We start from the raw sequence: 27,900 nt of genomic DNA, 5'->3' as shown, positions 1-27,900 counted from the left end.
TCTTCTACTACAACACACACAGGATTTCAAAATTTATAGGTTACTAAAGTGTAATATAAAGCTGAGACAGCTTTACAAGGAAGCCTCTATATAAAATGTCATATCGTTTCATCTTCATCAGCCAGGACAGTTCTTGATCATCTCTTGCTACCTCGCCTTCTCTACCTTGACTAAAGCTGCATTTGCTTTTCCATCTTAACACTACTTTGTACTCACTTTGAACAGACCTCATCACATCTCAATCCTATACATCAAAGAGCAGGCCCCCTCCTAAACCCCCCATCCTTCCTCGGTTTTCTTGATGTTATTCAAACCAGCACAGGTTTACTAAAGTCACACTTCTTAAATGCCCAGAAATTTCCTATCAGCTCTGAGATATTAGCTAACTTTTACCGTGAATCTTACTCTATCCATAGCTCAGAGGTGCTAACCATCCACTGTTTTAATCCTTGTTACCCCTGAGTATTTGAGGGTATTTGGATAGACCTCATGTCGCTTTAAATATAGCTGTGAATTAAACAGCTGTGCATATTTCTTCCAAACAAGGAGTTTGGTTTGGCTGCATCAAAATCACTTAGGTTTAAATATTACATTGAGATAAACTGTACAACATGTCGCCGTTTAGCTTTGTGAAACCTGAAAGAGCTGCTGTATCTGCACTGAATGTTACCAGATGAAATAAATCAGCACAAATAAACATTTGCACCTTAAATTGTTTTAAACAATGTCTATATGTAGGACATTGTTGAGCTAATGATGCAGAAATGGGTTTGATAAGCAAATGTTTTATTCCCCTGAAACAGCATCAAAGCACTCAATCACAAATAATGAATTCTCACGGCCTTGAACAACGTTTCAGAACTGAATCATACTGTAAAACAGACTGCATAGACTCCGTTTACGTGTTTTAAACAAACATATGTTTTGTTTATCTTAAAAAACAGGAACTCCACAAATATAAAAACGTGACTACATTCAATGCAAGCATGAAAGTATCCGATTTTGATTTGTTTGCTTCAGACCCTCCGCTGTAAGCTAAAAGAGAGGATCTGTCATAGAGCTGAACGATTTACAGTTTTTATATCAAAATCCTGATCAGAAAGTGTGCTGCAATCTTAAATCTAACTAACATCCTGTCATTTCCAAGTCAAAGTTAAAGCTGATCACTGGCTATAATGACAACGGCCACTGGTAGATTTTAGTTGTCTTGTTAACATGCTCACTGTACATTTTAATCAAAGATGGTTTTGTGCAACAACAAAAACCAAACCACACCATATCATTTTTAGCCATGCTAGTGGCAGCGCTCTAGGTATGTTTGTCTGTCAGTAGGTCAGTCTACCACTTTTTTCTGAACTGAAAAATCTCAGAGATTATTACATGGATTGCCATGAAATCTGGCAAAGAGGATGAATCCTACTGACTGTGGTGATCCCCTGACTTTTCAACTAGTGCTACCACGCAGCTGACATTTGTGGATTTGGGTGAAATGTCTCCACAACTATTGGATAGATTTCCATGAAATTCGGTTCACACATTCATTCTCCCCTCAGAATGAGCTGTAATTACTTTGGACATCCCATGATTTTTCTAGCGCCATCATCCTGTTAAAATTTTAATTTGTTCAGCACAATAGTTTATGACCAAATACCTGCAAAACAGACAATAATCTCATCAGAGTGGGAGTGTTTACTGATAATTAGCAAACGTTAGCATGGTAACAGGCTAAGATGGTCAACATGGAAAATGTTACATGTTCTAGCTGTTACATATACCAGTATTGTCACTGTGAGCATGCTGGCATTAGAATTTAGCTCAAAGCACCACTGTGTCTAAATACAGCCTCATAGAGCCTCTAGCGTGGCTGCAGACCTTTAGTGTTGTTGATAATGAACAGCAACAGAGCGGGGTCTTTAGGATTGATTGCCTCACATCAATTTCAGTCATATAAAGCCTGTCAGTCTTGTCACTCATGCGTTTACAGAGTAAGTTGTAAGCATTAGGTCTAGTCAGTCTGATATCAAAACACTGTCAGATCTGATTCAACAGCAGTTTGTTATTGTTACCATAACAGGCCAAGTATTCTGTTATTATTAATAAATGTAGTGCTGCTTTTAATGCCATGATTAAATTTAAATATTGTTCAATGTAAAGTATACGATGAATGTGATATCTTAATAAATGTGAGCTAAATTGGTCTATTTTTCCACAGACCTAGGCAGAAGTAAGTTTACTTAGAAGTTGAGGATTCTTTGACTGTCTTGTTAAAATAATACAAACACTGGGAGTTCCTTAATATTAATCAAGTGCATGATTTTATCACATTCTATTAATGTACAACAAGATACATTTGTCATTATCTTTGGTACAATCATATTTTGTTTAGTACAATGCAGAACGCAAACACAGGCCTGTTGTTAAGTTCATAGAAAGCAATTGCAGTTTAAATCATTATCGCAGTATTGGTTGGGAAAAACACAATTTGATGTTGTCCTAAAATCGTTCAGCCTTAATCTGTTGGCCCTACATCCTGCTGAATCTACCACTGCAGATTTGGAGCCCAAAACACAACACACGGGGGTTCAACATCACCATTTATCCATTCTGACCTGCAGCTATTAGAGCATGTAGCAGATCAGAGGATGGGTCAGGCCTCCCATCTCTGTGCCTCTGTTTGGGAAATCACTGCCATTTGATCCAGGCCAGCCCTAGAGGAATGCTGCTCCTGCAGATATATTACATGCAGGGAGGCTGCCAAACTGGCTTCTGGCATGGGAGCATGACTTGGACATGGGCAGGCAGAGCTGGGAAAGGGTCAGACACTGGCTCACACTGGGGGTTTGCTAAATGATCGTGGGCAACGTCTGCAGTTTGGGGTGGGGAGGAATAATGGTCGGCTGGGAATACAGAGGCAGTGTGGTTCATACAATATTGATTTCTCCCTTTCAAAAGAAAACCAAGCAGAGTTTGCTCTTCTTGGTGAGAGACTTACATACTATGTTGTACAAGTTTTCTTCTTGAGATATAAAAGGGCTAGAATTCTTTATGAGATAGGTATTTCTTTCATTTTCAAAGAGAAGTAGATGACTCGTATTACATCTCTAAATACCACTTTGAAATCCCTTGAAAATCAGAATGCTCTTCAGAAACAACATAAAAGAGCTGCTAAAAGGGATTTTTAGTGGAATAAATTAGAGAAGTATCGATTTACTTCCCAAATCATGTGCTGCAATCACCTGACTTCTCCCAGACCACAGAGAACCACTTGGGCTTTGTTTATTCAGATGGAGGGAGCAGAGGCACCAAAAGGCATGGATTATAAGGAAAAATCATCAGCAACGGCCTTTGATGTCTAAATGAGGCATGTGCAACCCAGACCCCTCTCTTTACCTCACAACCGCCTCTTCTTACACACACACACACACACACGCACATAAACCCAAACCCAGACACATGCATACAAATATGTGAACAAACGCACACATGTGTGCGTGCACACTAACAGAGACATTACTCCTCAGTTGCAAACAAGGACCCTAAACAGATATCTGAAGTTGAAGAGGATTTCCAGAACTTTTCATGGCTCCTGAGATTTATTACCGTTCTCGTCATTTTGGACACCATACTTATATGGCAACTCATGTGCTTTAAATTAAAAGACAAACTGGTCAAGTCCTGCAGATAATGCTGAAAAAGAGTAAGTCCTGCATCTGTTTTCACTAATGCAAGCAGAGGATGTTGTTACTTACAAGCAATTTTTCACACTGAAATCAATCATTTCCCCTGACAGCAGATTTGGAACTTTGACTCCTAAAGAAATGTTTGCGTGGGGGAAAAATCTTTCAACTTTTTGGAAGTCAATCATTTGTCAGAGGCATAATAAATGCAATTTATTTTTGTGACCTAGGAGGATGAGTAAAGAGTAAGTAGTGAGGAGGGAGACATGAAAGAAAGGGAAACCAAGCCAAAAATGGATTAAATATGCAAAGTAATGGCTTTAAACTTTTCACTTAGATAAAATATCTTTCAAATATTCAAATATATAAAACTGTATTTTGTCAACAACAATAACAAACCAATTTGGTTTTGTGTTTGGAAAAACTTTGTGAAACTACTAAAACTGAATGACTCAATCCATATGTGCGAAATTACAGAGAACTTGGAGTATCATTTTCCACCTTGATTTTATGTCTGAGGAGATTATTCTGTTGGAATTGTGATGATGAGTAGTTTGGAAGTACATCCTGTTAACTACTCCCACTGACATTAAGAGGATTACGTAGGTAGCGTCAGACAGAGGCAACTCCTTCCGTTAAGTTGAGTCTTTCCTATCCCTTCCAAATCTCTGCTGCCGCTACGTCGAGCCTGTAATTTGCCTAAAACTGAAGGCATCCGGTTGAGACGCAGCGATATATGGAGACAGACAGATAAATCAAAAGGCTGAGAGACAGCGAGAGGGAGGGAGAGTATTTGTCTAGAGAACATGGAGAGGGTGGATCATTTGTCTGGCAGATGCATGTTGATACAGTGATGCTGTCCCGCTTTGGTGGTGGTGGTGGGTTGTGGAGCAGCACCTGGTGGCTGCAAACGTTGTGGGAGGACATGTGGGACGTTTAAGAGCTAAGGGAGGGAATGAGAGAAGAAAGTGAGATGTACTGGTGGGTATGGGTTTGACCTCAGTGTGGGTAAAACAGCATCCACATTTCCACTAAGCTCTCCCAGCTGTGGCTATAAAAAAAGAGACAGCTCAGGGCAACAAACAAAATTAATTCTTATTGACTGTACCATGTTATGCACTGAGGGGACATCACTACAACCAATAAGACAACATAAACTTCAGCTATTTTTTTCTTTCTTCTCCTCATCTCATCCCTTCAAACGACCAGGTTAACTATTTTTCAAGGCACAGTGGTAATTGGTCGCTGTGTTGTGGCCCCACTTTATCACTGTCTCTCTCTTGACATGTATGTTTACCACAACTATAATCTTCAAAAAGCCTGTTAACATAAGTAGCTCAGCTTTCATAAACCATAAAGTCAGCTCTGACTGATCCTCGGCACCATCCTGTTTACCACGCTGAGGAGCATAAACAGCACTCTGATCATATCTGACGCTTGCTAGCAAAGGCTTTCTTTCTGCACACGCCTCTGTGACTCATTTCCAAACATGTTGCATTAATATTCAGGCTCGGGAGACAGGTGACGAGAGGTGACATCGTCTTGAGTGTGCAGCTTACAGGACTACACAGTGTATGAGTAACTTTTTCTCTAGCAAAACATGGGAAATCAAAGGTTGGTGCTACAGACATCTGAGAACGCCTGGAGTACAAAGTGCTTTAATGCTCTCTTCCCACCATAAACTGCAGAACTGCAGGTATTTGGCTAAAAAGTGAAAATAGCCGCCTAGCTTGGTGTCAGATATACAGTATAACCGACATCTCTCCAAATCATCTGGTCTGCTTTGTTTCACACATTAAAGGAAAAACTGCTAATCTTGTCACTTGCAACTCCAGGCTTTGTTAAATCACTTAGAAAAGACCCAACGTCCGTCAAACACACTGAGAGGTTCCAGGTCACGCCCCGGAGTTTTGCCATTAATGGGAGCAGGGTGTGGAGTGTGTATGAGTGTGTGTGAGTCTGGAGGGGTGGGGTAATTCAATTTCCATGGCTAATTTTATGTTTTTCTCCACTGGTGTCCTGAAACACTCCAGGTCGAGCTCCAGCCCGAGAAAAACCGACGCGATCACCAGAGGCGACAGCAGGATGAGACACAGGAAGGAGCCTGGTCTCCAAACATCTGGTAGGGCAAGGCTTCCATGACTCGCTCAATCCTGGGATAAAAAAAAAGGCCCTCAGATCTGCAGGGATCAAAGTGTGCCCTGGGTGCCTGAGCCACCGTGGCTTCCCTCAACATATTCAAATGGGGTTTCCTGAAAGAAGTCAGAGTCACAAGCAGACCTTGGAACATAAATGAGGCAGGAAAAGGGGCGCGATGAATACCTGAAAATCTGTGTGCTCTCCACAGAAATATCTACAGAGTTAGTGAAGCCTATGGCGAAAAAGGAAGAGAATGTTTTTTGTCAGGACGTTTAAATAGAATAACTGAACTCTCAGATATCATGTCAGCTGTGAATTAATGTGCCCAAGGCAAAGTTTTTGACTCCTTGCAATCAATGATTCCAATAAGTCTTAACTACAAAAAATTTTAGGATGAATTTGGTCACCAATTCCAAACCTGGGGGTTGTGACCCCCCAAGAAAATCTGAATGGGTCCCGAGATCACTGCAAAAATTTCATTTTTGCTTGTAACTTAAGCCTTGAAACAAGTGAAAAAAATTGCCAGTGTAGTGGGTATAGTTCCGCTTTTGAATGTGTTTTAAGTATTTTGTAAAATCAAGTTTCATTTATCTTCATTCTTGAGCAGAAACCTGCTTTCATCTTTCTTGTTTTAGGACACAGAAACTTTCAAGCTCTTGAAAATTCTTGAGACAAGTCGATTTCTACTGGAAACAGATTGAAATTCTCTTTAAATCGAGACTTGAATGACTTTAAGATGGATAGTTTTACTAGTTATGATGAAAGGCACACGCAAAAAATTTTTTTTATTTTTTTCATAATTTTGCTTTTTCCTGTCAAAACTGGATAGTTTCACGTCTCCAGGCCTCTAAAAATCCTTCAAGTGAAACAATCTGAGAAAAAAAACTGCTCATAACTCATATCCACATTGCAGCTATAACCTGTGAAGTTGAGCACTATTATTAAATATCATGGTTCAAAAGCTACATTTTTAATGTAATATAGCAATGTATATTTGAACAAATTTTTAACTAAAATGGATTATATGCGCAAAGGAATGAGTCTTTTCCACATAAAATGGAAAATCCCACATGTTCATCTCTGGATTTCAAGCAGCAAAGAAATAATAAAAACAAGAAAGTCATTCAGCTGTTTCAATTTAAAATGTAATACTATCTTTGTGTTAGAAAATGACTGGAGGCTCCAGTGACACAGGACAAAACACATATTTGAGCAAAATGCCCTCGCATCAACATTCACTGCAACTTTTTCTCTCCATAATCACCCTGACATTATAAATTCATCAAACACTGCCTCCCTTCAGCAGCAGTGATGCCTGGGAGCGGGGGTCACCTGTACGCAGCATTACCGAATTAGCCGCTATCTAACCCAGACCTGCTGTGGCGTGCTGACACTAATCCCGGGCCCGCTGGAGAGCCCTGTCTGTGTTACATTATCATGTCTAATCCCCATAATCTCTCAGCCGCGCCGCTAAACGCTGTTCCACCTCCGTCTCTTACCTCATACCCCTCTAATAACATTAATGAAGGGCCAGGGCCCCATTACCCAGGCTACCCTAGTGGTGGGCTGGGTGACGGCCGTAATCGGAGGCCCCCTGCACAGCCACCCACTCAGCCTTCCAGGCAGCAGGAATTAATGTAATTCATCGCCTGGGGCAAAAAGCAAACCAAACATATGTTCAACAAATCAGGGTTTGTGTATTTTCTTGTCACCGTTACTGTGCAGGTCTATTAGAGTCACTGATGAGATGCTTAGTGAAGGGCTCGCCGTGCAGGAGAATGAAAGCTTTGAAGTGCTCGTGCCACTTCGAAAAGCCCCTCCCACTTGCCATGAGACATTTATGATGAGCTGACCTGGGTTATTAAAATACCGCAGAACGATCACCCATAATGCTTCTCTCCTTCTGCTGTCAACAAAGAATGGCAGCAGAGGATTGGCTGGGATGAAAGGTTGAAAGGGGTCCCGTATTAAAAATGGCACTTTATCCATTAAAGCAGGATTTCTGCTGTCTCTTTGTGTAATTACCTGCACCCGCCAGCTCTGTGCCTGGGCTTACCTTGTTTACACTGCATGTCTCGCAGTCTAGCTGTCTCCCTGCAAGGCTTCGTTACACTCTCTTCGGCTCTGCCTTTGTCTCTCTTGAAGTCTTTCACTTGTCTGTCTCGGCTGTTGGGGCCAACCTTGAAAGAGGAGGCGTAAACACACCCAGAAGAGCAATGTCAATGAAAGCACTGGATAAATAGACACAAGTTAAAGCAAGCCCCGTAATGTGTTTTTTTTTTCTTTTTCAATTTAGTCGTGTAGACGCTGTATTCATTTATTTACAATTTACAATTTGGCACTCATATAATTCAAACCCATTAATGTGCTTTGCAATGTTAATCAAATGCTAATGCAATTGCATATCCCCCTTTAGTAGCCCTACCTCCTAGCAAACAGCACCACACTGACTTAATTGTGAGGTTAAAAAACAGCACATACAGACTTCCTCTCATATTTAATTTTATCTCTGAATAAAAGAGCTATAGGAAAGTATTAATCTGCTTAACATTTCTAAGTACATCCTCCAAAGGATTTTGCTTTTTTAATCTTACATATGCTCAGCAGAGTTACTGGCAAAACTGTACATTTTCCTCATTTCATCCTTTCAACATCAAATGGTGAGCAGCAAAAATTGGATCAGACTTCAAAGACTGTGATGTGCTCCAAGTCACGGAGTGGCTCTTCTATTTCACATATTGAATCCGAGCAGGATATCAAAGTGCTACCAAAGAACCTCAGGTCTTTACTAAAAAAGGGGTCTAACATCTGTAGAAAGAGGAGCGCAAAGACAAATCACCTCAGGGAAGAGCGAGCATTTATTCTCAGCCGTGAATTTCCAGCCTTTTGATTCACTCGTTCCCGTACCACCCTGTCTTCTCCGCTGAGATGGAGGTTGGAGCAAGAGAACTCTTTTGTCTCAAGGACTCAAAAATTCCCAAAGAATAATCTGGGTTAAAGCTGCTTTGTAGAGGAGCAGCATTTTACATACACGGCTAAAGAAAATGCTCATTGATATTCTGTTACTTACATTTCCTCTTTGTATGTGCTCTGTATGTGCCTCTTTGCTCTTTGGGCTGTTAGACCTGCGAAAGTAAGATGCATTTTGAAGTACACTGAACATAAATATCATAAAATAACACACATTATAAATATCTGGTACCTACATAGTTATGTAAAAACTGTTCAGACAGTAGTGCCTTAGTAGAGCTGAGGATGATTTGTATTTGTCTCATTGATTAGTGGTAAAAACAATTCTTGTTTATGATTATGCAATTTGCAGAGAGCGAGACAGAGGTATGTTTCTGAGTGATCACTCGTTGTTGCATTATTTAAAAAAACAAACACCAAAGAAACAACATCCACGAACACAAAGTTGTGTGCCAGTTGCAGTCATGCCTCGAGTCTAGAAAAACAAAATCTCATCCAGTTTGGACTTGGTGATGCAACTGGAGGCTCTGCTATTTGGATGCTAACACAGAATTCAAGCGTGGCAGAGAGGAGGGATATCAAAAGGGAAAAGAACAGCATGTAGGTGAGAACATAGATCTTACAGAAGGAAAATGGGCCAGATCATGTCAAAATAAATCTATATGGAGAGATTCCAACACTGATTAAACAGAATTGTTAAGTGGAGGTTTGAAGTTTTTCTCACCAAGGAATATGATTGTAAACATGGAGAGAAAAATCCCTGATGAGGCTCTGCTTGGTTTGGGTATATAACAAGCATAATATTTTCAGATGTGTAAATCTAGTGTTTCGGATTCTGTGTCTGGAGAGAGATGCAGAGCGTTGACCAAAAGTCACCCAAGATTTGGAAGGGATTTCTTGTATGCGTGAACCGGTTTAAGATGGTTTGAGCAACGTAATTCTAAACATACTTATCAAATTTTTCATTACTGTAATTTTCTTGTGGTCTTTGCTACAGCAGCTGAACATAAAAAAATCTCATAACACCCAGAATCATTCAGGAATACCTCTCTTCTTAGATACATTTTTAGTATGTACTCTGAAACATTACAGTAGAGAATTTGTAATAACTGATATTTGTGAGTTGTGGAGCTGCTTTTCACTAAAAAGCCAACATCGACACCACGTGTGCTGCTGTTTAGTCAGTGGCTGCTCTCCTGCTTAGCACATACTTTCTTAATGACTGGCCTGCCCATATGCTGAATAAACACAACGTCCTCAGCTCGTACATCTGGAGACCAGTGAAGCGCCAAAACCCATTTGTGGTCAGACAAGTGTGCTATCTTGGTGGAAAGATATTTATTACATTTATAAAACTGAAAGAGGTGGTGCGCAGGGAGGAGCTCTCTCTTCTGCTTGAAACAACAGTACATTATAGGGCAAAAGGGGCCCGTCCGTCAGGGGTAAAGATGAGTGACAGGTACGTGAGAACTTTTGCTCCATAAGTCGTCTCTAATGGTGGTCTCATTTTCAGTCACATTTGAAGACTAATGTCTGTGCCATAACAAGAAACAATAAAGAAATGAGAAAAAAAAAATCAAACTGCAGGAAAAATGTATTTCAATGACGACAGACCCGGAAGGGCAAGAGATGTCAAAGCTCACCCCGTATGCTCCTCCTTGGTGGTCTTTCCTCCAGCCTCAGGGTGACATCTGTGCCTCTGGGGTCCAAGGTCCTGACGCACCCGATGGCCCCTGTAAGCTGCACAGGACATGTATGTCAGACATGTTCTGATCTCTCATGCTGGTCAGAAAACCATTTTCCTGCCTCTGTAATCCATCTAAACAACATATAGTCCACTGAGGCAGTTAAGTGTAATTGTCGCAATTCACACAATTTAAAACAATTTATCAAAACATTAAAACAGCTTTGTATTAAAAACACTGCATTTGATGGGAGGAAGTGCAATGTGTTTTGCATCCGTATAAGGAGTGTTGTGTAGCAGTGGGAAAACACTGTGTGACTATTGAAACATACTGAGCTCAGATGGATGGTAAACGGAGCCTGCTGATTTACTCCATCAACGGGCTTTGTGTTTTTCTTGTAAAATTATATGCGCAGGAGAAGAAAGCTCAAGTACATTGTTTAGCCATGGTTCTATTTTGCATGGTCTAATCTGATCGATGGTGAGCATGTCCCCCAGGCCCTGCTGAGATCTGAGAAGCCACCAGGCTCATACATTTGAAAGGCATCTGTTTATTTTCAGAATGCAAATGCAGTCCACCTCAAAGGCTATAAGCTGCAGAGAACACACAATGTGAATGTGCTGGAGTGCTCTGCCAGGGGGCTGAGGCCCCACTTATGTCAGGTTCGGGCCCCCCCCCCCCCAAACCCCAGCGGCCACACACAAACACACTTCTCTAAAGAGAAAGACAGCGGCGACAGAAAGGCTTTCCTCACACCAAAACCATGTTTACCCATTCTGCAGCGTTATTTACAAGGGTTTTAATGGAGAACATTTACACAAGGTGTGCAGGCGACTGAGATGCTCCATGTGCCAGATGAGGGCAGCCCTTAGGGGAGCCAGGGGAAACAATGCCAAATCTCCTCCCCCTGCCCTCCTCTATCCTGCCCCTTTTGGCACTCTCCCTTGTCCTCCAGTGAGAGGCTCTAAGGAGGAGGAGGAGGGGGGACCTGGGAAGGTTAATGTGCCCACTTTGATCTTCGTCAAGGCACACTGAGTAAGAATTAATTTACATTTCAGATGAAAAGGTTGACAGTATAAAAAGGCATCTTGTTTCTGGTATGTGAGAGCTGTGTAATAGGCCAGGAATTTGAGAGAGGAAGTCGTGAGGAAACAGAAGGGATAAGCCCCTCTCTTGCCTTTACTGGGAAAGAGATGAAAGGAAAAAAGGATCTCAGTATGCACTGTTCTCCTGAAACATGGGGACCAAATGCTGCCCAAACTTTCAAAAGCTTTTCTTTATGCATTATTAATTAATTATTACTGTTTCGTAGGCCACTCATTGAGATCAAAAAGGTGTTTCACAAAGATGTAAGGTTTTCAGGCCTTTATCTCTTTTCCTTTTGAAAATGTATGAAAAAATGGTGTGAATTTCCACTGGACATGGGACTACATGAGAAATTCCAGAGGAAGTGAATGTATGAAGAAGAAGAGAATATAAACATTTCTTTACCTGACTGTATGCAGATTGCGGCCTCTTCTCGCTCCTTTTTTATTTGCTTGAGGGTCTGCCGAGCAACATAGCCCCTCCAGGCTAGAGAAAGAGAAAGAGATAGTGTGTGCGCACGTGTGTGTGCATGAGAGATTGCTGACCTACCTCTGTGAAACAAAATAGACTGCATATACTACACAAGATCCCACTTCAAAACACTGCTAAACCAGGTGGCAGAGGGATGGATCCCTTTGAACTCTCTGAGGTCTTATTGTCTGCTCGGAAGCATTGCTCTAAACCCTTGTAGGTCAAGCTATGGTTATCAAACTCATCTCTTTTATGAAGACTTGCTGCTGCATAATAGATTTAAGGTCATTAAGAAACCAGTGGTCGGATTCACATCAAATTTGCACCTGTTTCATCATTGCGTGATAAAAGAATACATCAGAACTCATCCTTTATTTGTATATTTATATATTCCTCTGTTTACTGTTTAACTAATACCAGTGTACCTGACTGGATGATGGTGGCCCCACGGTTTCTCTTCTCCTTCTCTTTTCGGTAACGTCGGGCACCCAGCCAGCCTTTAGTGTAAGCTTGCATCACCACCACCCGAGCTATCACCTCCCTCAGCAGCAGGTTCAGCTGCTCCACATGGTAGTACCTCAGAAAAACCTGACAGGATGTTTAGCCCAAGTTAGAATATCCCAGTATCATAGAATAGGATTGGAAGGTTTTGATTGTTTTTTAATCATGGTCTTTGGTACACGTTATACTTATGCACCTCCTTATGCGTCTTTATATCTATATTGTCTGTTGCCTTTCTGTTTGTGTTGTTATATTTTCTTTCTGTTTGACAAAAACCTTTGATCACAAAAAATGTTGTACTTATGAACAAGCAAATGTGATTTACAAACACAGATTTCTACACTGTTTCATTTTTGATGTAATCACATTACCTTTGTCTTCCCCAGCACCCAGTCTTTTAGTTTGGCCCGCTCCAATATGGCAACAGCGTTCTCTTCGCTGGTCTCAGGCATCTGGTGAGCCCGAAATGCAAGGTAGTAATATCTATGAAAAGAGGAAAAGGAGGAAACAATTAATAATTGGATTTAATGTAGTTATAGCACTTCAAGAACATAATTGGGTTGTAGTTGTAATAGTATCTGTGATCACATCATGAAATAAAGTTTTTTAAAAAAAATCAAAGATTATATTAAAAAAAAAGGTTTTCTGATCACCGTTTAAGGATGAAATGATGATAAATGTTTTTTGTTTTTTTTGGACATTTTCAGTTGTTCAGAAACCTTTTGGAAGGAAGGTGAACCATAAAACAAAAGACAGTGTCACCAAATGAGTCGAGAGGAAAGTGCAGCATATTGTGGAAAAAGAAGATCAAGACATCAGTATCATTGGATTAGGGCATGATGTCAGTAGAATAGCTTTTTGGAATTTTAAAGTAATAGTTTGACATCTACGGAAATACGCTTCACTCATCGAGTAATCCTAAATTTCATAGTTTACACTACATTAGCATAAAAGTAAACAAAAATAGAGTTAGAGTAAAATTAAAAGGACTAGTGTGACATTTTGGGAAATACTGTTATTCGCTTTCTTAAGAAGAGTCACAGGAGACAATTGATACCATTCTCATGTCTGTAAGCTAAATATTAAGCTACTGCTGGAAGCTGGTTGGTTTACCTTAGCATAAAGACTGGAAACAGGAGACAGGAGGGAACAGCTAGCCTGTCCAAAGATCACAAAATCTAACTACAAGCACCTTTTAAATGTAAGGTAATTAACATGTTGCATCGCAGCTATTTACTCAGTACAAAACCAAAGAGTGAAAATGCTTAGCTGCTAGCTGGCATCTCCTGGTTTTAGCTTCATATTTACCATACAGACATGAGAGTGTTAGTGATCTTCTCAACTGACCATTGGCAAGAAAACAAACTATGTCATACTATTTCTTTAAATTTGTCTCTACTGCTGCTTTTGTATACTTCTGTATTATTGAAGTGTAAACGTGAAATTTGGGATTACTGGATGAGTAAAAAAATTCAAAGGTGATCTTGGAGAAGTCTGATTAGATTCCTCAATTTCGGTAGCTCAGTGGATTAATTACAAGCATGAAGATCCTCTTCAGTAACTGACAAAGTTTAGGAGTCATTTTAACCAACCCTTTTCAAGAAGCACTCTGTAAATCTTAACACTTTATTCCACACAACTATCGAAAGTGTTATTAGAAGCACCACAGTCAGAGAATCGTCTGCTCGTCTGAGAAGAAAAATGAGCCTGACTGAGACATGAGTCTTCAACAGAGGCCCATTGTTGGAGCCCTTTTGAATGGATCATCGTCTCTTATTTCAGTGGCCATAGAAGATGCCCATCAGTCCGGGTCTATCAATGTGCATCAGCTTCACCACAAGTTTTATCACTGTCATTGTCTGGATCCGTCCACTGATCCCCTTGTTGTAGTTTACAAAATACTAGCATAGGACAAAGTGGCTCTAACTGTTTGCTCAGGGACATCAAGGCTCCAAAACTACTGGTTCATCTCTTGTGTTCTGTCGTTGGTCAAAAAGAAGAACAACAAGAAGAAGAAAAAACTTCTTTGAACCCCCCCCCACCTCAGTCTACAGCCTTTCATTCTAATTCCTGTTGATACCTGTTATTTCTTTGATGGTAAATACAAAGCACTGCTTGGCAACATCAGACGAGCCTTTGATATGAGAGCACAACTTTAAATCAGTTTTCACTAAAGGTGCAGTTTAGCTGTTTGGGTCTGTCTGTACGACTTCTGCCAGGCTCAGGTAGGATGATATGGACTCAATAGTAAGGTTAAAATGTAGTCTGAAGTGGTAATGCACCCTCAGATTCACACACTCCGACTTCATACACAGCTGTTGCAGAGAAAACAGTAAAATCATCAGCTCAGGTGACTGATGATATTACAATAATCTTTATCCCTACTACTACTCTTTATCACTGGAACCAAAAGTTGAACATGAGTAAAAACCATGTGGTCATTCAAACTTTTAGTTCACCAAAATTAAGCACTAATTTTTTAAGCTTCCCTAAAGCAGTGAGACTAACCAGCCATCCCAAAGTTTTTTTTTTTTCCTCCAACAGGCCACAAGCTCAAGTTAATTAAATTTTATATCATCTTAAAGTCTGCACATTAGAGGTGGCTGGGATATTTTTCAAAGGAAAACTGATCAAACATAAGTTTCCTTGAATTTTTCCCACAGACTGTCTAAGTATGTGTATTTTTTAGGATCGAAGATGTTTAGGTATATACTTTTTTAATTTGGGGTCTGACATTTGAACAGGAGCGTGTAGCGCTTATTAACAGTTATTATATCTTGTCCCACATTTTTTAAAACAAAAACAACACCCTTACATAAAGTCCCCCTAATGATGAAATCTTGTTTTAATTGTGTTCTAATGTATACCAAAGGGACAAGGAGACTACATTTGAGCTTTTCCAGGTCGCTGAGTTACAGAACAAACTCTTTATGAATAGTAAAAGGAAATCCATTAAAATGCATCACCCCTTATAATCACAGATCCTCCCTGTTTGAATTTTTTCCATATTTTCCAGACTGAAGTATCCACCCAGTTAAAAAGAGCTGTAAGATTTAGTCTTGCACTATCACTAATGACTGCCAATTAGTCAGCCTCTTGCTCCTCTCAACTTACACCCCTATCTAATTAAAGAAGCTGTTTTTTTGTGTGATGCAGAGCATGGCTCACTTGTTCTACACTATTTCTGGGGTTGTGTCGGTGCTCAGCATTTGTGCGTGCTGCAGGGTGGAGGTGCTGCCTGTCTCAACACTGCTCTTACCTGTTGACAAACTCTTCAAACAGGATGCGGTGGGAGTAGCCTTGCCGGCGGATGTTCACCGTCTCCAGGATCCCCGTGTAGCGCAGCTGCACCATCACCCTCTCCTTGCAGAAGCGCAGTGCCTGCCTGTCATCATTGGGTTTTATGCAGCGCACAAAGTGCGGTTGCCCCACTACCATCTTAGACAGCAAGTCCATCAGTGAGTACTGCAGAAACACAATGAGAAAACAATAAAACAGTAGGCAGAGGCAAGGCAAGAAAACCTGAGAGCAGTTATCATATGAATTCACATTATCAAAGTCTGGTGGTGTAGGTTATGATGATTGTACTTCAAAGATTATCCAACTTTTTCCAGACATAGATTTGTTTGTTAACACAGTTTAAGATGAATAGTAACTAACAGTATTAAACAGTCCCAACAGGATTAGAGGATTTTTTTTATCTCATATAACAAATGTAAATAACTAATTTTTTGCAATATGGGGGCAGCAGAACAAACTGTCAACACATCTAACATACACAAACATTTAATCCAATAACAGCATATGAAGTATTATGACAATTGTTTTAGCAAATTATTGTTTATTTACTCGTCCAGCAGACATGGACCAACATTTGAATTCATTTGGAGAAGAGTTTTTGGCTACCTGATAAAGTTAAGTCCACTATTCCCTCTTTTTTTAAGCTCACTTTTGTTCTCCACCAACTCCTTAATCACCAGTTAGTTACTAACTGCCTCAGATAATTGTTGCTAACCTGGTAGCAACTTCAGGTAACTTAAAGTAAATAAACAGAGGCACAGGCTTTTACAGAGCCTACAGTGGCTCTGGAAGAATAATCTAATCCATTCCATGGGACAGGAAGTGTTGAGATTCACTAAAAGCAAACTGACATTGAGAAAATAAAGTACAATCAATCAAAAAATTAATCATCAGTAAGTGAGGACAGTATTATTGTTAATAAGAGAAAATTTTAAGCAAGAGGTGAAAACTATTTTGTATTGACAAATTACGTAGAAATATATATTATGCTGAATTTACTGTAAGTTTGAGTAAAACTGCGAAATGATTTCTGTTGTTTCCATCGGTTATGTGGCACAGTGGATTTCAGTCACTTTTTAACTGTCAATGGTTCTGATTTAATGTGCATCTTTGTCAGGCGTTACAGTTGCACAAGTAGATACAGTAGCTTAAAGTTAATGAAGATGTATGAACTAAAAATAAGACAGTTTGCTTGGAAGTAGTTTATAAAGACTGTTAGTTGATCTGCCTACTTAAACAGTAGCTATCAAAGGTCACAAGTTGCCGATGAATTTTAGATTCAAAATGTGTTTGAAACATTTTCATGTCATTCTTAGAAAAACCTCTGCTAAAGATCAAACTGAAATTTGCCAGTGCTGACATAGTATTTAACCAACACCAATAATGGAGTTAAGCCACAGAGTATAATGCTCTTGTGTTCTAACAACAAGCCATTTTGTTGACATTAATCCAACATGACATTAGTGCAACTACTGAATGTGAATCTAATAGTTTTTTTTTTGAGAGGGGGGGGGTCTGTGTTACAGTTTGATTGTGAAAACAAAATTATGAATTTAAGATCAAATAGAATAGTAAATAAATGGTTAAAATGGTTGCTTGCATGAAAGGGAAAACACCTACACGGAAATAGGAGGCAACAGTCTGTCTCCTCATGTTGGTGGTTTCTTCTGGGTGACGCATCATCTCCATGGTGTCCACCTGAACACAAGCATTCACACTGAAAACGCTGCATTGACAAACAGGCCATACACTGGCCAGCAGCATCAATGAAAACGCAGAAGATTCAAATGAGATGCCGTTTATTTGCAACCTGATATCCTTGGTGGGCTCTGTAGAGATAAAGGTATTATTACAGCAGGTCTCCTTCTTCTAAATGGGCCAGTTGGGAATACACAGCTGTACTAACTGTGCCGCCTGTATAACACAGCCCCATAAACACTTAAAGCTAACAATCTAGAGAGTAATTCTGCACTGCTGTGGGGCATGGTTAAATTGTAGAGCATTCTGAGTAATGAGACTAGCCGTCACCAAGCAGACAGTCATCCTGATGACGACGGATTAACGAGGACACAATATAAGCTTTCTAATGGCCTTTGCAGTTCATGGCTTCATCAAAATTAATGATGCAATAGATATTTTATGGTAAGTCTAGGTAGCAAAGTGCATATCTCAATACTTTATTTCATCCTTGCACAGAGAAAGAAAGGTACGTCAAACGTTCTCTGAGTTACATGAACAAAGGAATCGGATGCTTTGGCACTTTGCTGTTCCGAAATAAAGTCATACAGAAGTGCAAACCGTTATCTGGGACTAACTTCCGTTATTTTAACAACCGCCACGCTACTTTCATCTGGTCATACTGGTAACTTTTTGTAAGTTTCGCCTTTCTGTCAACTTCTCCCCAGCTCTGATGGAGAACATGATGGCATACATATTACATCAGTCACACTGAGTTGTTATTAAAAAGTCCTTTCTTGTTCAAGAATAACTGAGTAGGTGCTTAGTGGAAGTTCAACAAAGTAGAAGTGATTCTCCACTGTTATTTTTTTCCCCCAAATTATGGCCCGTGTTTGTGTCTCATATTAAGTATTTCTATACTCTATAAAGATACATCACAGAGACTTTGTTTACATTAATAGCGCAGAAATGTGCCTGTGTGAAAAAATAGTTCAAAAGAAATGATTTACATTTTCCAAAACCAGACTGTGATTGATGTTAGAGGAGTGAGCCTGCACATGATTGAAAGTTAGTGAGACATAGTTAAAGTTTCAATTTGGATTACAGTGATTTTTAGTTTATATCAGTGAATTATTTATTTTCAGAGACTGCTTGCAATTTGAAAATGGTCTGTGATTTAGAAAAAGTATATTTAGATTTCGAAACTTTTACCATTTTCAACAGAAGTCTTACCTTCAATAGGTATTTGGGGGACTTTGAGTACAGCACATGTCGACGAATAACATGGAAATAAAGGAAGAGAGAAGTGGACAGACAAGAAGTAAAGAACCTGAAATTCACTTTTAAGGGTTTTCCACTGTAATTCATAATGTGATCTCTTTTTTCCTTTACACAGACCACGTAATACAACAATGGACAAAGATATTTTCACTTCCATAAGAATCAAGATCTTACAGACATTATGATTTAACCAGATGCTCCCCATTAAAATAAGAAATTAGGCACAGTGAAATGAAGTGTGTGTCCAGAAGTATAAAAGTCTGAAAGTCCCTGCTATTAAGAGACTTTTTGGGCAACTGATGCTCCTAAAACACATAAGAAGATTCTCAAAGTAACTACATGAGGAACCTCAGTATGAACATGATTAATAGACATCACTGTATGCAAACTTCTTCAATGTAGTTTGAGTGTTGCTACATGAAGAACTGTGGAATATTATGCCAATAAAACATCATGGCCTCTTACTGAACCATGTAAATGTACTAATTTGAGCTGCTTTTGTGATTTTGAAGAATCTACACACATAAACCTTACATTATACTATAATTAACTGCCCATTAACAAAACAACAATAACTAGTAAGTCTGAGAAACTACTTTTACATTGTAGACCCCAAATGCCAGATGGCGATGCTGCATCACCACATGCAAGACAGCAAACATAACAGGGTAGTCAATGAATGCGGCTATGCTTCACAGCACAGGTTTTTACTGGGTTTCTTATGATGCAATGCCTGTGAGCAACAAATTAAAAACAATATAATCTAAGATGTGATGATTTGTGAGATAGGAGCACAAGCCTCACCTTGGTACGTCCTGAACTGAGTTGCGGTGGCAGGGATCTGGAGGCTGCTGTGACTCTGGCCCTGGACGTCGCCAGATTTCCTGTTTAAAACAAAACCACAACTGTAAGACATTCATAAGTAGTAACATCAGGACTCAGAAAAAGCTTAGATTTGGGTTGAGCTGCGGTATGAAATAAATAACTGATTACTGAGAGTGAAGTATCTGACACAGAGGAACCGTAAACACTGTGTGGTGATACTCTTTCAACATACAAGATAAAAGGAAAACAAGGTGAACAACTGAACTACTGTATTAACAGTAGTGTTCATACTGCATTACAGTATAAAAAGATAGTTCAGAAAGAGCCTAAATCTGAGCTGAATCCCATGGACTCAGGAGTGCAGCTGCGTGCACAGCAGTCCAACAGCCCCACACACAGCGGAAAGGATATGAACATAGCATATGCAAGACAGTCTGAACATTTCAAAGTTTCTGCACAAGATGTCCAAATGTTTTCTCTGGCTATATCTTCAGAGGCTAAACTGTGATTAATAGCAGTGAAAGAAGCCTTTGAAGCAGGATTGGTGACATCAAAGTCCTAATCCATGGGTGGCAGGATTTTTATAATGAGTGGGAAGTATCTTAACACATTTCAAAGGGTTTACTCCATGAATAAACAATAGCTGCACAGATGTGCCACACACACCTTTAGAAAAATACGTCTGCAGACACAGGAGGCAGCATTACCCAAGCAGCCGTGTATGGCAAGGAGGAAAACCTTTGTAAGTTTTTTAAGATAAAGCTGAAGTGACAGGCCAACAATTGTTCTAGATTTTCTACCACATACAGGCGAACTTCTAAAATGCAAATATGTAGTCGACTTCTTCTATATAATTTCAAGACTCCAGTCAGTTGTTAAGGACATGATCTGACAAGGAGCCAAAAATTTAAAACTGGATCAGTGCCTGCCTTTCTCAGAGGAGTCTGCACTATCAAGTGTGTATTAGAAGCATCAATCAAATACTGGAGAGATCAAAATCAATTTATGATGGATTAATTAAGAGCCAGACCACTTCTAACTTTAGACAAAGAACGTCGTACTTGTGCCAAAGGTTTTGCAGCGAGTCGAAGCAACATGGTGTCTCATAGGACAAACACGCACACACAAATATGTGCTCACACACACACACACACACACACACACACACACACACACACACACACACACACACACACACACACACACACACACACACACACACACTCTGCTGTAGTCAAAACAACCCAAAACATATGATGTGAGAGCACTTCAAAAGAGTCTTTTAAGCTAGCAGTGATGCTGCTTTTAGCATTTGAGAGCTATCTGCTAATTTTTATTTATTTATATACTCATTTATTTATTTTGATATTAATACATTTTGCATTTGGCAAAAAAATTAAATTCTAGGTACTCTGTAAAATACACATTTGTATATTTGTTGATAATGTGCTTGAAAAAGTTACCACAGGATAAGAATTGGAACCTAAATATATAAGAAAGGAAAGTGTAAAATACAGGAACATGGAAATGTGATCAGTTAATTGCTCATTATAAACATGTTCGTGAGAGGGCCTTATGTTCCGGATCACGGGGACAGATTTTACAACCTCAAACAGCTCTTTGGCACAATCTACCCCCAAAAAAACCCCACATACAAAAAAAAGAGTATGATCTCTGTGAACAGGAGCCGTTAAACTGTGTCGGGTATATTACCAGCACACAGGCAGGGAGGGCCCCGCTCCAATTAGCCCACAGTAAAGCTGGATGGATTAATTGGAGTGGGTCTTGTGCAAATGAAGTGCGCTCTCTCCTCTCCCCATTAGTGCTGCTGGGCCAGATCATCCGAGCACATTTGTCATGATGAATTAGTGGCTGCGAGTGGAACGGGCTCGTGGAGTGTCACTGTGCTTTCACGCCTCTCACTTCCATGACACCATCAAGGGGAGATGAAGGGGCTGCGCCGCGATGAGAGAAACTATGACAGTTGTACCTAAGCCTTGCAAATGGACACTCACTGCTTTCTTCATGTATTCCTTGGCGGGTCGTATTAATTCATTCTTCTGGCGGGTTTCATATCCCCTCCTGACTAGATGATTAGAGCATGGGTTAATAGTCAGTATCCTCAAAGATTTCCGCCTCCTGAGACATGAAACCAAGGGAACACCTGTGATGTCCGGCCTGAAAGAAGACCTTCTAATTTAGATACAGAGGGGAACTTGTCTAATGGTGTGGGTAATAATTATTCAAACACAGAGATGAGCAAGAAAAAGGAAAATTTTTTCTTTGACAGTGGATTCAAGGCCACATGTTTTCTGTTACAGCTAGAGGCAGTTCTTATGTTTGTCAGTCCTCTCAAATGATGAAAACAAGATGAGAGAGAAGAGGAGTTTTAATGTAAAAGGTTAATAATTAAAAGTGAAGAGCAGGTGAGGGGAATATTTCCTATCAGGTCATTCAGTCTTGAGAAACAAGCGGTGGTGGAGCGTCCCACTGATCAATTCTGCTTCACGTATGTTGCTCTTGGCATGGACTTCCAGGACAAACACAGAGAGAAGCAGAGCGGTGTGTGTGTGTGACTCTGTGTGCGTGTGTGTGTGCATGCGTGTGTGCGTGTGTGTGTGGAGGAGTGGGGGGGTGGGGGGTGGGGGGTGGGGAGCAGAAAGAGAAAAAGCCTTCCTTGGCATCTGTGCGTTCACTTTGAAAATTAAGCCCAGCAAGAATCCTGTAGGAAAAAAAAGCTCAAGCTGGCAGTTGTATTGGGGTTCTATTGACAAGAATAGTCAATGTGCTTGGGATTAAAAAGCAATCCCGCGTTCAATATGACACCTCCCTACATGCTTTTATGAGTGCCAGTGTGTGCCTTGTACTTCAGAAGCTGTGGATCGAGCTGTCGACACGGGGGACAATCAAAGTTGTAAGAGAGCAGCCTGCCCGAGCTGAGTGAGCAGAGGCTTGCTGGATATCTCCGCCGCTCTCCCGCTCTCTTTTTGAAAACATGTGATCTAGAAACTCAAGTCAGCAACCAAGCAAATGAGATTAAAGCACCCATAACCCCCTGCCACCCTCCCCACCCTCCATAACCACCACCGTTTATGCCTAGAGATGGCTCCGGGGGCTGTTGATTTAAATGCCATCCACTACTGTCAGAGCAGATCAATCATAAAAAGCATGGTGTAATTGGCTTTTAGTGACACAACACAGTGTTGCATTTATCAAAGGATGTTGTACCATGTGACTTAGGAGAACTGGCTCCTTGCTATTGATGTGCGGGGCCATCAAAAATCCCACTGCTGACTCAAAAAATTCTCAAATACCACGATTAGGAGAGAAAATGAAAAGAAGTATTACTTGGTGAGTGTCTCTCTTGGTAGCGGGAGTGTGTGGAAGTCTGGTGAAAGACTGTGGTATCTGCCCACTGGGATGAAAAAGGCTTCTACCGGGAGAGAACAAAGAGCCGAATATGTCATATCGCTGGGAGAAGTCTGTCATTTCTACACTGGAGCATCTCCTAACATGAAGGGAGATGGAGGGAGATGCAGAGGACGGCTGAGCTGTGGCTTCATGTGAGGATGAAAAACCAATATGTAAATTGTTCGACATACAAGATGAACTTGAACTTATAACCTCAGATTTCTCATAAGAATGTAGTCCTATGAGGTTGTTATGTTAACTCACACTTTTGCAATTATAAAATATGAACTAGACTTTGCTGAAGATAGAAATTCATGCCAGAAATCCTGTCACTCACAAGAACTGTGACACCTAAGATTGAGAGGAGTTTGGGCTTATTTAATGGGTCAGTATAATAAACACTGCAGTGAAATCAAAAAATGCTTTGGATAAAAAGTAAAGACAAATCGTGGTTGAGAAAGTTCTCAGATCCTTTAGTTAAGTAAAAGTAGTAGCACCACAATATATGGTGCATTATATCTTAAAAGCTAATCACGTTTTACATGAAAATTCTTAATAAGCAAAGTAACTAGTAACACTAGTAAGTCAGATAAATGTAGTGGAGTAAAAAGTACAATATTCAAATCTGAAATAGTGAAACCGAGGTATAAAGTGGCATAAAATGGAAATACTCAAGTAAAGTATAAGTACCCCAAATTTGTACTGATGTACAGTACTTGAGTAAATGTACTTGGTTATATTCCACCACTGCAGACAAATATACAGTAAACCCAAAGTCAGTCACCAATATTACAACATTTCCTTAATGAGACATATTTGAGCCATGGTTGTTTGCTTTTATATGGCTTTAGAAGGGCTTTTCAAAGCACTGATTAAAAACTATAATAAGTACCGCATAAATACATGCAATCTCAGGATTTTACAAGCAGTTGTTGAAATGTTAAAAAACAAACACCACTGAAAACTATCTTCTTGCTAACATCAAGAGAAATGAGAAATACCACGAGAATTACTGTGTGTACAATCTCTACCTCTCCATACATGTGTAATTATATATATATATATATATATATATATATATATAGAGAGAGAGAGATATATATGTGTGTGTGTGTGTGTATACACACACACAAATTTATTTATGTGTATACACAAAAATATATACACATACATACATACACACACGCACACACACACACACACACACACACACATATACACTATATATACATATATATATATATATATATATATATATATATATATATATATATATATATATATATATACACACATATACATATACATATATATACACATATACATACATATATATACACATATACATATACACACACACACACACACACACACATATATATACACACATACATACACACACACACACACACAATTTTTATTTGCAGATGTGCAGTGCTATAAGCAGCAGGGACAGCTAGCCCTGAGGCTACACACACGCACACACACACACACACACACACACACACACACACACACACACACACACACACACACACACACACACACACACACACACACACACACACACACACACACAGACCCATACAGTGACCGCAGGCTGCCCAGGCCCTGGTAGGCCCGACTGAACTCAGCCAATTCAAACACTGTGATCCCCCTGATCTGGGAAAGGCCCTGGCTCTGAGGAATTTGTCCATGCAAATACATCCCATTTCCTCTGACAAAACACCACCACATGTCCAAGCCTCAAGGACCCACATTCTGCAGGGCTCAAGTGGCTTCACTATTCACCGCCTGGGAGCTTTTTACTCTCTGGGGCCTTTCTAGTTTCCTACTGTTCTCCAAACATGAACTGCATCGATATTCAGACACTCACATTCTCAATCTGGTGTGAGGAAGAAAAGCCAGTAGTGGGTCTTGTGAAATAAAGTAAAGGAAAATCATCTGGTTTAGAGGAATTGTTTCTGTGTTACTGCATTTGATATGTGTGCCAGCAGAAACATTAACATTCAGTGCATGTGTGTGTGTATAGTTTGACATCCTAAATCCATTATTTTACTACTGTCAGAGTCAGTCTGCAGGTCTACGAGGGTGTCCTCTAGTGGTGACACTGTGGGGAGGAGACCCAGGGTGTGAAACCACCCTGGTGTAAAACAGATTTCCATCAGATCCCCCTGATAATGGTAATTTCAAAGATAACAGTGAATCTATAAAGTGAAGTAAAATGCAAATTAAATCCCCCCACAAAATTTACCCTGAAGAATAGATTTGTAATTTTCTTATGCTATATTCTATCTCACTGTAAACAGCACTCCATCTTTTCCAGAATGATAAGCTGGAGCAGAGTGTTTCATTGCTTTTATCTAATGAGATGATCTACAGTTTCACAAAACTGCAATAAGAAAATTGGACCTCCAACTCCAAAAAAATAACAGACACACATTGCAGAAAAACTTGCTCTGAATGAACATGCAAAAGAATCTATAAACTGACTGCGAGCGTGGGTAATGCTTTTAAGGATAAAAGGGGTAAAACTCCACGATATAGTAACTGTTTATTTCTCTGATAAATCATTACATTAACACGATCCACCAGTCTGAATAGCAGGACAGACAAAAGTGCAGTGGAACAAAAGGAAATAAAGAAGCTTTTAGACCTAACAGACGCTATGTTGGCGGCAGTAAACATTACAGCACACCTTAGTTTCTATTCAGTGCCTTTGTGCACTGAAATTTAGTGTTCATTGAATTTGTTTTTATGGAGTGTACTCCTCTGAAGCCCTTAATTGAAGAAAGAAGTGGCTGAAGGCTCCCTTGTGCACAACCTGCAATTGAAGATTACAGATACATCACGCAGATTTCTACTGGAGTCTCAGCTAAGGTGCCTTTTGTGAATTGAAGCTCCTTTAAATGCCACTGGGAGTAAAAGTAGGCATTTACAGGTCCCTAAAAAGGAAGTGAATCACATAATGTGGCTTAGCTGAAATAGAGAAGGAAGTGGGAACCTGATAATTTAACACATCTATTAGCATTTCAGCTAAGTCAAGTGACCAGGAGGCCTCAGCCGCAGCTAATGACGAGCACATTACTACCTTCATTTAACCAGCAGAAAAGAGGTGGGAAGAGTTGCTTTTGTGTTCTCTAAATACTGTTTCTTCATCCCCTGGGTATTTAGAAACCTTATCATAAAAATATCCCACTGCACCCACAATCTGTAGATAGCATTCAGCAGTGGGAAACCAAGAGGGACAGCTTAGTGAAAATAAAAACAGAGCGCCATGCAGAGAGCTGAGCCTCTCAAGAGATAATGGAGACTGCAGATTTATCCGAGCACGGCACACAGAGGCTTGAAATGAAGGGGGACCAGGAGGATGTCTGGGAGCCGTGTCTTTAAGAAACCCACTTACCTGAACATTTGTGGAAACAGTAGACACTAACACAATTCACAGAGTAATACAGTCAGAACCCGGCATTGTTAACAGTAGTTTGTCTCAAAGAAAAGTTTCCATTTCCATTGTGATAAGCGGTAGCATAATGCTCCTGGTAGTGTCAGAGCTTGAGATGTTCTAAACTACTATTTTTTTTTATTTTATTTTTTTTATTGCTGCATATAAAAGCATACCTGTTTTAGTTAAGGGGCTGGAAAACAGCTGCTGCAGAAGTTTGTTCTCTGATGTTCTCAGCACTACTACAATGTCTGCAGGAAGAGTGTCTCTGTTTTTCTCCAAAAATCCATTCACATTGTACATTACCTGTTGAGGAGGACATAAGAAATGCACATTAACAGTCTAAAATGTATGCATAATTTAAGAAAAAAATATTTTTTTTTACTTTTATTTGAGGCTGGGCAAAATGGTTGAACTTCTTATCATTGTATTTTTCTGATATCGATGTATATCATGATATGGAAAATGTGGCCAAAATCGCAAATGTAAAAGGATTATACTGCTGTTCATTACAATACACCTTTTTTACAGGAGACACTGAGACATGTCACAGTAAGAAAAGCACAGGTGTAAATAATAAAATTGACAATGGCTGAATTCCATGTAGCTGCTTCAGTTTCAGGGTCCTGGTATTGTTCATGCTGGTTCACTGTCACCGCTTAATGAGACAATTGAATAACATGAACAGAACCAGTGTTAATGTTATAAGTAACCCCTGTGCTTTTCCTACTGATGAATGATGAGTCAAAAAGTCTGGTGTGACAAAGGCCTATTAACTATGTTCAGTTGTTTTGCATTTCTTTAGAAGCATTGCCTCAGACATGTAAAATAAATACTTCAGTGCCTAATCTTGTTTTTAATTACTGTTTACTTGAAATCATTCATTTAAACAACAGAATTTTGTGAAACAATAACACGAAATGATCATATTGTCAGAGAAAACTGAAGTAATAACATTATCAAACTAAGTGAGTTAATTTAAATTCAAATTTGAATTTGTTCACAATTGCTATAAAAAATAAAAACTCAATGTGCTTAAAACCATGGATCTGTAAAATCACATGCTCCACCTTAATTCAGTTATCTACATGTTTTGCAAAGTATTGAACTATATAGGAAGACATAAGTAGATTTATACCTGCTCCTTGTGACCACTAGTGTCATTTGTCAAGTTTGAACTACTGTTAATACGCTCCTAAACATACACTCCTATCACACCACCAATCAGTCAGTAGATTATTTGTTGCTGAGCCAAAGACTCATTTGATACCTTTCCTGCATAATGCTGAATCCCAAAACAAAGCTCCACACGTTTCGGTGTCCAGAAATACTTGCAGCGCAGGTTGTCCTCAAATTTATCTGTAAACAAGAAGAAAATGAAAAACAATACAAAAAGATGCATTATACATGGCAAGAGATGGAGCTACATTTA

At 39.7% G+C, this 27,900-nt stretch overlaps 1 protein-coding gene across 5 annotated transcripts in view; it reads right to left on the bottom strand.

The window, feature by feature from the left end:
* Nucleotides 1-27,900, bottom strand: part of myo3b (myosin IIIB) — a 65,407-nt gene that overhangs the window by 9,776 nt on the left and 27,731 nt on the right. For 4 of the 5 annotated variants that reach the window (XM_040148552.1, XM_040148554.1, XM_040148555.1 and 1 more), the window contains 12 exons: nt 27,739-27,827; nt 26,645-26,774; nt 19,592-19,671; nt 18,740-18,760; nt 17,450-17,527; nt 15,789-15,994; nt 12,901-13,012; nt 12,454-12,616; nt 11,963-12,043; nt 10,430-10,526; nt 8,887-8,941; nt 7,873-7,996 (listed from right to left, as the gene is read on the bottom strand). In XM_040148552.1, the coding sequence (XP_040004486.1) occupies nt 7,873-7,996; nt 8,887-8,941; nt 10,430-10,526; nt 11,963-12,043; nt 12,454-12,616; nt 12,901-13,012; nt 15,789-15,994; nt 17,450-17,527; nt 18,740-18,760; nt 19,592-19,671; nt 26,645-26,774; nt 27,739-27,827 (1,236 nt within the window). The remainder of the gene's footprint in view (nt 1-7,872; nt 7,997-8,886; nt 8,942-10,429; nt 10,527-11,962; nt 12,044-12,453; nt 12,617-12,900; nt 13,013-15,788; nt 15,995-17,449; nt 17,528-18,739; nt 18,761-19,591; nt 19,672-26,644; nt 26,775-27,738; nt 27,828-27,900) is intronic. The other variant, XM_040148553.1, reaches the window with a different exon arrangement.

This window comes from Xiphias gladius, chromosome 16, assembly GCF_016859285.1.
Source record: "Xiphias gladius isolate SHS-SW01 ecotype Sanya breed wild chromosome 16, ASM1685928v1, whole genome shotgun sequence".
Taxonomy (NCBI): Eukaryota; Metazoa; Chordata; class Actinopteri; order Istiophoriformes; family Xiphiidae; genus Xiphias; species Xiphias gladius.
This window is presented reverse-complemented; position numbering and strand designations above follow the sequence as displayed.